This window comes from Citrus clementina, unplaced genomic scaffold (genome assembly GCF_000493195.1).
Source record: "Citrus clementina cultivar Clemenules unplaced genomic scaffold, Citrus_clementina_v1.0 scaffold_1, whole genome shotgun sequence".
Lineage (NCBI taxonomy): Eukaryota > Viridiplantae > Streptophyta > Magnoliopsida > Sapindales > Rutaceae > Citrus > Citrus x clementina.
Window position 1 is genome coordinate 21,011,725 of NW_006263303.1, and position 10,082 is coordinate 21,021,806.

Genomic DNA, 10,082 nt, shown 5'->3' on the forward strand with positions numbered 1-10,082 from the left:
AGAACAGTGATAGAATCATCTTTAAAATCATATGGGACTAAAATGAATTGAAAAAATAATAGAAAAAACATGATAAAACTATATGGAATTACCGTTAATTAAAAACATACTGAGTTTATTCATATACATTATTTTTCAAGTGAATATACAGCTTCACCATGTGAACTTTTATGTGTTTTTCCTTTTAGAGAAATAATTATTTTATTCTGATATTTTTTTATATGAATGATATTAGTTGACTTGATTGCTGCCACATTACCCACCACGTTCAAACAAAACCCAACTACGTAGATATACATCAATGACTTTCGCCGACTAAGTAATAATAAAACTTGACTATGCTTCATAAGTTGAGGCTATAAAGCCACCAGCGTAAGCCTTATTTCTTTGTCATTTAATACATTAAAGAAGAATCTAAAAAGATGAATAATTCATGAATGCTTTTTCACACTATAATTTTAATGATTTGTCACGACAACTACCCGCACAAAATTCAAACCCAAAAGGTGTGATATTACAGCAACGTGCCGACTGCTGAGTGCCTACCGGCCACTTCATCACTCTAAAACTAAATAATGAATGATACTTGCAAATTAAAAAAATATCACTGAACGTATATAATGATAGTTTTGTCGGCACTCAGAAAATGGTGCCATGTGGACCAATTGATGATGTGGAAATTGCCTACTATTCAACCACCACGAGCTTGACTGCAACTTTGATGGGAAAGAATTGGGGGAAAATGCATCAATGTTTCTCCCGGTGGAACTTCTAATTTCTCATGCGTGATTTTAATGTTTGCGGGGCTTTGTTCAGAAAGCTGATAAATCTGAAAGCATTACCATGCATTTGAAAACGGAAAACCTATTCAAAGTTTCTCCCAAGTGAATATTCATACAGAGAACAAGCTGTTAAAACTGATATTCTTTAGGGAAAATGAAGTGCAAGAATGTAAACTCCGTATGTCCGCATCAGGCACCAAGACAGGATATTACTCATCATCCTTGTATGGATATTCTTCTGGGACTTGTTTCAGAAGTTTCACCTGCAGCTCATATGCATCATCCCCTCGAAGCACATCGCGGATCCAAGTGACTTCAGTTTTCATTGAAACCTGCAAATAGAAGAAAATTCAGCACGCCAACACTTGACAAGGAAGAGAAGTAAAACACAAGAGGTAAAAAGTATGTGGGCACAAGCACCATCCGTGTTTTCTCAAGCTACAGCACTGAGCACACATAGAACATAATAAGTTGAAAGACAATATGGACCATTCTACCCTCAACTCAACCCAACCCCAGGTCTCACTCTATCAATATGATGGACTCCTTCGAAATTCAGATCCTTAGATAAAAACAGAAAAGAAAGAACTATATTTTTACAGCAAACAATGGGATCAAATAGTAAAGAAATGAGACGTCAATACCGTAAGGGACACAAATCCTCTTTCTTAATCTCATTTCTTACATTTACAGTAAGGAGATGCCCGAACCAACCACACAACATAAAAGCAATATAAGAGGTTTAGAGATTCATAATGTTCACTTCCATTAAAACAGAATTTTCTAAAAAGCTTCCATCTAGGAGACACACTTATCCATGTTGAATTCATCCACTAGTAACATCCTCGCTTAGTATACAAAACAATGTCAAATTGTTAGCACATAGCCTTGCAATGTCAGCAGGTGGCATGCAAGAGTCTAAAAGTAGTACATAGCACACCACAATTAAAAAAGAAAAAAAGAACTCTTAATACAAGGAATAGCACTCACCATCTCTAGGGCCCCTCTAATGACTCCACTCAAGATGTTGCAATAATAAAGGCCTTGACAAGTATCAGGAAGCTCAACAAAATCCACCAGAGGATTATCTTCCAAAATTATACTGCAACATGTCCCATCAGCATCCCAGTTGCTCACGGTTGCAGTAACCCCTAAAAACATTTTGAAACCCACCTGTGTTCATCAGAGATCATTTGAATTGAGCCATTTCGTTTTCAGAAGTAGAGACTGAGAAAGTATTTATGAATCAAAAGGTTGGCTTTATGAATCAAAACACATCAACTAAATACATGTCATAGAAAAGCCAAAGAATCCAAGCTGAAAAGAAAATGAAAAAAGTACAACAACAGAACCACCAGTATCAGAATCTGTCTAAGGCTGATAGCTGACAGCTTTAATTACTTTTTTGAGTGTCAATTGAATCCAGTCCAGAATTCTGTAGATTTCAGAAGGACAATCCAGCAATGGCGCTGAGTGGTCTTTCAACTATACGCCTAATTATTACTTTGAAGAGATGCCCAACATTATAAACAGAATTCAACACAAATGGTAACCTCATAACCTGTATTTTCACTACACTCCACACATCTGTGGCTTTCCTAAAGTAGAACTACAGAAATCTGCATCTAATAAAGTAAACTACATCCAATTTGTTATAGCTAATGCCTCAACAATTTAATCGATTAAATAAGAATACACCCAAAATCTTCAGATATACTCCTTCAGTAGCATTTCAGCAACATCTTAGCAAATCTGTTGGTGATAAAGCATAAAATTATCATCATGCATTCTCTACATTCACATTGGAAAAATAAAAGGAATAAATTCGTAGACTAATGTAATTATCAGTACACAGTTCGGCAATATTTTACATTACAGACACACTAAAAAAGCAACATCATTTAGAATTTGAAAAAGTCATTTAAAGGCCTCAAACAATTCCAACCTCGTGTTTAAGTTCAGCTCAACTTGGCCGGGGATTTGGTTCTAGTTAAATAAGCACAAGTTCAAATTATAAAGCCTCTATAATAGAAGATTCAAATCCACCTGAGTTAGACATTACCTAGGAGAATTCCAAATAAATCCACCGTTTCTTTTAGGGAAACAGCAGAATAAAATTTAACTTGAAACATATTTCAGCAAGTATCCAAAATCAAACTGAGGAACCACAACTTTCAATAGAAAAAAACACACACGTATTTGATAGGCTACATCACATCAAATTGTTTAATAACTGCATAACAGAAATGCCCAACTGCATATGTATAAAGATCAAGTCATTGACAACTACGTTAAGCGGTGCTCAAATGGACATATTTCTAATACCATCATAGTATATACCATGAATCAACATGGATTGTTATGCATGAATCATCATAGACAGAGAATAATATACATCTTTCGTACATCCACAAACAGACACAGTTGCACCATATTGATATACACAATTGATAGTAATAACAATCTATGTGACACAGGAAAGTGAAAATAATTCATAAACTGATATAAAGAAGCCATATTTTGGCTAGAAGCAAGGGTATTAACAGATTTCAAAACAACTAAGATCAATAAATTTTTTACTTCATATTCACTAAGCTGTGAAAACAGACCTTTGCAATCACTTCAGCAGTCTCCCTGAAGTCTACACACCTAGTGACATTAGATTTTGCTAGAAACTCATCAATCAGTCGAATCCCAATATTATAGCCCCTGCAACAAAATTCAGTACAAAGGAATCATGTTCTAATCTAGTCATAAAATCCTAAGAACTCCATCAAATTCTGGTCTAGTACCAACTTCAAGATGATTTATTAATACAAAATTGAACTTCAATTCAATAACAGAGCTTGTCAAAGATTATCAAATGCTTGCTGATTCTATTCTCTTTCTTTCTTTATTTTTTCTTTTTTAATCAAACACAAAACAGCACAGCTTCTAGTATAAAAAAGCAAATTCCTCGAAACGCTACATATTTTTCCCTAGCACCTAACCATTCACTCCAAATTAAAATTTTCCAATGAATATTAAACGAAAATGAAATTGAAAATGCGCACATTTGATCAAGCTGTTTGTTAACTTCCTCAACCTCCTCCAGATCCGTGAGCAGCTGACGCACAGTGGCGCCGTAAGTTAATGTAAACAGCTCAGCATTCTGCAGAAATCGGAATTTCAAAATACGAACAGTTGTTAATTCAACACAATCATTTTCGAAAATGAAAAAAAATAAATAAATTCAGAGATTTTAAGAAGAATTAAATCAAACGGTTACCACGCGTTCCACGTTGGCGAAGATTGCGTCACCGGATCGAGGACCAACGGGAGCCATTATGAGATCTCTGCAAAGCGATATCTAAATTTGATCACCAGAATTTATAGGTTTTTTTTCTTCTTCCTCCTTAGCTCGCCTCAATGTCCCAGTGCAATACCAATGACTCGACCGAAAGTATCTTGTGTGAAAATATCATTTTCTCCTCAAAATGTACGAGTTCGGGTTTGACCCACCCGCTAATCGCCGCTAATCGGGAATCCGGTTTAAATCTGGATCCGCTCACGCCTTATTTCGGTTTTCAAATACCAGACCAAACCCACGCCACTATTAATTTATGCTGCGCTTACTTGTGAGTAAATATAATGAAATACAATTAAAATAGATTAGAATAAGAATAATTTAGAATGAAAATATAAAATGAGAATTAAAATAAATTATTTACTTTAGTTGTTGAATCGAAATGGGTTGAAATCCTATTAATATATTTACTTTACCTTAAAATCAAAATCGAAAAAAACTGAATTATTTCAAGTTATTAAAATGTCCTTAGTTACTTATAGTAATAACTACTACTATTTTTTTATTATAAAAATGATTGTTAATGATAATAATAATAATAATTCATATTAATACTGATAAACATTATTAAAAATACTATTAATAATAAAATTAACAATGAAAATAATAACAATAATATTATTATTAATCAATATTTCAATTCAATCGAAGCTTGTTTGAATCAGCATAATAAAAAAATAATTATTGACTTCATAAAACTTAAACATTTTATCTTTTGCCATTTAACACTTTCTTTTACCATGTTTCCAGCACATATGTTAATTGAGATTGAGCACTAGAAATTACTGACTCCTGTGACATCCTAAATTCAAAATGATGCAACCGCTTTGCAAATATAATTTCAAAATACTGTCTAGTACAACATTTGTTCTAGTAACACATAATACAAATATACAGTTAAAAATTCCCATCTAATAGCTACAGATAATAGAAATAGAGGTTTAAAATTCTAACATAGAGCAGCACAAACTGATACCAGATTATATCCCATGACGAAGCATTTGCAGGATATACCGCTTCCTATGGTGATTAGGCATAGTAAAGAATACACGTAGTAGATCGTGCTTCGTGGTCATCATAGTAGTCGAATCATACATCTCGTCCTCAGTTAAGCCTTCAATTGTCGTCATCTCATTATACAACTTAACCTGAAAGTTAGTCACATCCTTGTCTGCCGTAGAAAGCACATTAACCAACCTGTCTATCTTAGGTACCATCACTGCCACAGTTTCAATCATTGTCTCAATACTTGAACACATACAATCAATTGTTCTCTCATTTTTTTTCTTTTCCTATACCTATTGGTTGAACTACTACTTAGAGCATTTTCTACTTTTTGAGGAACAACATGTGATTGAGGGGTAAGAGACATATCATCAATAAAATCATCCATTATAGGCTCATTAACTAAATGACTTCCTACATTCACATCAACATTGTCCTCTTCGCATACCTCATCCTTGTCGTCATCTGCATTTCCCGCATTTGCTCCAGTTGCTCGATCTTGACCATATGTCAAAGTGAAAGTGTAATATGCGAGAATGGTTTGTTAAACAAACCATTTTCATTCTTCCTTTTTTGTTGAAAAATGTTGCTAATAACATAAAATCAAGACAAGTAATGAAATTAACACCATACAATTCAAAGATCACTTCTGCAAACTCATCGAAAACATTCTTTTCACACAAGATCATCATCTTGTTGTTATCAAAATTAAACCCACTCATAGATAACAAATAAGACATAACACACCACTGCTATTTAAACTATTTCACTCTTGATTTGATGTTAGGAGATGCTTTCAAACCACAACCCAACTATTTTGCTTCCATTTTATTTTTCAATTGTTCTAAGTACCCATTCTTGAATCCACAATCTGATCGCCACTTAGGATTTTGACTTAACTCAAACAACGAGTCAATCAACGCATTATCTTTAGTTGTTGTCCAATAATGTTTGTTCATACCTCGTCCTCTAGGAGTTGGAGTTGGTATGTCAGTCAATCTATATATTCAAATACAATAATAAAAATTAAATGTCAAATAATATGTATATAACAAATGTCCATCAACAATACAATATCCAAATGTCAACCAACAAATGCAATATCTAAAGTCAATCAAGAAATACAATATCTAAATTCAAATAATAATACAATATCTAAATGTCAGCCAACAAATACAATATCCAAACCAAACAACAATATCCAAAGTCAAATAACAATACAATAACAAACAGTAATAAACTAACTCCTTACCATGTCTTCCACATCTTTTAAGTTAAATTTTGTCTCCAAATAGTCCATTTATTTGTGGGCTCAACGATATCAATTACCTCCAAGTTATAATCAATATTGGGAGTTAGTTCATTATTTATTTCCACTTTTATATCATCAATAGGCATTTCCGTTCTAATGAAGTTATGTAGCATACAACAAACATATACTATACATCTTTATATTTTTATATCATAAAAGACAAGATTTCTTAGTATTGCCTATTGCTTCTTTAATAACCCAAAACATCATTCAATCACATTACGAGCACTTGAGTGCTTCATATTAAAGAACTATTCAGGTGTAGAAGGTTGGTGTTCATTCTTAAAGTCACTTAAATGGTAACATTGTCCTTTAGATGGTGAAAGAAAACTCATTCCATTGATGTATCCACAATCAATCAAGTAATAATATCCTAATAGCAAAAATGAAACATCTTCATATTAAAAGGCATAACATAAATTATGTACTCTTAGAATCTAAAGATAATTTTAGTTAGCAGAATATTACCATGAGGGACTTTTAAACCGTTTGTTCTAAACACAATGTCTTTTAACATGTGCATATTGTGAGTCAAAACTTCACATCCTGATAAGACATAAATAAATTGCATATCTTGTGAACAAATTCCTAAGACGTTGTTGTAATTTAATTTTTCCTATTTCTATATTTTGGTTTATCAACCTCTAGAACATGAACCTTTATATATGTGTCATCTAATGCTCCCAGGCAATTATACATTATAAGAACAATAACATTATGAAAAATTTGTAAGTCAATGTACACAATTGTATGAGTGAGCGGTAGGTATCAAAGTAACATTACACGTAACTTAAGCCATTTCGATGTGGGGTCAGTTGAATTCTCTATCATCGGCTTATGTTTTTTTCCAAAAATGGTTTTTGACATATAATCGTTGCCTTTAAACTCTCGTGGAAACATTTACTAACTATTCTTCTGGATCTTTAAAATGAAAACTAATCACCTGATTTTTCAAATGGTGTGCTAAAATATACAAAAACATTGTAAGCGTCTCCTCGGGTGTCACATGTTTACTACCAGCCAAACCTCCTTTCTCACAAAGAAGCTTACATAATTTGGTAAGGTTTGCCTATCCATTCTTAATTGTGACAAGCATTTAACATCACTTTTAAAAACCAAGTCAAACAAAAAGCTCAACTGTTGACAAAGTCTATAGTGTGACTTGGGATTTTTCGATCTTTGTTCATAAGTTAAGCAAAGATGGGAGCATAGAGCAGTACACACAGCCATAATTATTGGCAACATTGTCAACAAACTTTGTATAACTACGAAGACTCTTCTTTCTTGCTAACAAACAAGTCATTCCTATATTTCAACATCACATATGAAGCCAATCAATATTAATGAACTCACAGTGTTAAAAAGCATTAAAGACCTTTGGAATAGAAAAAAAAGCGTGTGAAAATATAACTTAGTTTGAAAAGTAAGGTTAAAAAATTCTAAGAAGATAAAAAATAAGAAATATATTATTAATAAAAGAAAAAGAAAGCATTTGAAGAATTGATAAATGATTTGTTTTTAAAATCATGTCTAGGTGTATTAATAACACGAAATATATTATTAATAAAAGAATAAATGATAAGTTTGTGCCAGTGTTTTCATGTAATGAAAAAATAAGAGAGAGAAAACTTGAGGCTGAATTATATATTAATTAATTCACGGTACTTTTTTAATAAGGAATCTTGATACAACAAGGGATTTCTTATCAAATAAGAAGAATAGTTGTCAATTTTAATAAAGAATCACATGAGATTCTTGTATAATAATCTTGAAATTAATGGATGAGTTTCACCTTGAGACCCTAATAACTTTTCTACTATTTGCAACAAGAATACATAGAGATAAAAAGTACTCTCTAGCTTTTAGTGGCTCCTATTCCCTTTATCTGTTGACATACATATGTAAGTGTAGTTAATTAATTAGAGGACTCTAATTAATTGTGTGAGATACAAATTAACATTGCTAAAATATTAGACAGTGACATACTAATTAATCATTTACATATCTATATGACATTCTTTAATTAACATTTCTTTAAATTATATAATTAGTGCTATAAATTAATGAAAGCAAAATCAGAAGATGGTATAGTTCCAGGTTCCAATTTTAAAAAAGTGCTCTAGAAATTTTTTCTCTTGTGAGAAGCAAAGTAATCTTAACTGGGAACCTGGAAGTTTGGAACTATATTTAAAAAAATGTCAATTATTCTTTTTCTTTTATTTGTTAATTACGTAATATTTACTTTTGATTCTTTTAATCTTTTTCACTTGGCAATATTAATTTATTGAATTTACATTTATATTGCAACATATGCTAATGATGGACCATAATCAAGCTGCAAGCATAATCATTTTTCCCTCATTCTTTTTGCACATGCATATTTTTTCTTGTTCAAATTATTATTATTATTTTTAATCATTGCTCAAATCTTATTATAGTGAAATTAAAGCAACAGTGTCATTTTAGAAGACCTAAAATAATCGCAAGAAAGCCTACCATGTCTTCTCAAATTTTCACTAGCAAATAATAATAACCAGTCGAAGTCACAAACTAGCCCCTCAAACTCAACCTCAACGAATCTAATAAAAAAAGAACCCATAAACCAAATCAAGTGGTTTATCCAATGACTCTTACCAGAAACAATCTCTTGAGAACAAGTTTCACTTGAAATTAATAGTTTTACCCATTTTTAAAAAATATCAAAACAAATTAGCAGATGAGTCTTTTTTTATGAAAATATTTCATTATATTTTGAAGAAAAAAAGTCATCAAAAAGTTGAAGAAAAAAGCCATAAAAAAGAACAAGAACAAAAGATGAAAATATTTTATTATAAGATATGAAAAAGGGAAAAATGAATCATTTACTTGCTTGGAGATACAGGATCGACACCGAAGTAGGCGAGCAGCAATGGAAAAGTTGCGCCATCACCAACAACTGGCAGAGAAGAGCAACAATATCGATGAGAGTGTGGCCGAGTTAGGGATTTCAGGAGCACATGCGTTTTTCTTTTTCTTTTTTTAATGAATTTTGGGCTTTTATATTTTGCATTAATTTAAAGGATAAAATTATAATTATTGAAGTTTATTGGGGGTAAATTTGTCTCTTTAGTGTAAGGGACTTTGATTCTCAACTCCCCAAGGGTATCAGAACTCTATATTTCATTCTTAAATTTTTGTGGAACCTATTATTCCCATTCCGATTCTTGTGTTATTTTCAAAAGTAAACAATGTAATGAAACCCATTCCTATTCATTGATTCTCATTCATGGGAAGTAAATGCAACATTAATTCTTCTATTTGCATTGTTCCCATTTTTTGAGAAAATAAACTGTTACCATTTTTAAATTTTTGAGAAGGAAAGTATAAGAAAAATTTTTTGTTGGGCTATAATTTTTGTTGTTTATGATTCCACGTGAAGCCGTATTTATGACCTTAGCTTCATTTGGTATAATTTTTTAAACAAAACTTATTTAAATATAATTTTTATTGGCAAAATTTTTATAGCCAGAACTTTTGTAAAAAAAAACTTTATTTGTTAATGAAAATTAAAAAAATTATAAAAATATTTTAATAGGCAAATTTTTTAAAGTCATATTACAAAATAAATGGAATAAGATTGTAAAATAAGTAAATGATG

The 10,082-nt window shown here is 31.6% G+C and overlaps 1 protein-coding gene and 1 long non-coding RNA gene across 2 annotated transcripts; both read right to left on the reverse strand.

Annotated features, from left to right (window-relative positions):
* Positions 1-824: 824 nt before the first annotated feature.
* Positions 825-4,279, reverse strand: LOC18054684 (trafficking protein particle complex subunit 3). Its single transcript, XM_006452119.2, has 5 exons — positions 4,051-4,279; positions 3,836-3,933; positions 3,392-3,491; positions 1,773-1,955; positions 825-1,114 (listed from the first exon to the last, which is right to left on the reverse strand). The coding sequence occupies exons 1-5, from the start codon at positions 4,105-4,107 to the stop codon at positions 992-994; spliced, it is 561 nt and encodes a 186-aa protein (XP_006452182.1). The 5' UTR covers positions 4,108-4,279; the 3' UTR covers positions 825-991.
* Positions 4,280-4,964: 685 nt separating this feature from the next.
* LOC112101597 lies at positions 4,965-9,440 on the reverse strand. The gene is made up of 2 exons (XR_002907624.1): positions 9,311-9,440; positions 4,965-6,132 (listed from the first exon to the last, which is right to left on the reverse strand). It is a non-coding gene; the product is annotated as an uncharacterized LOC112101597 (long non-coding RNA).
* Positions 9,441-10,082: the final 642 nt, after the last annotated feature.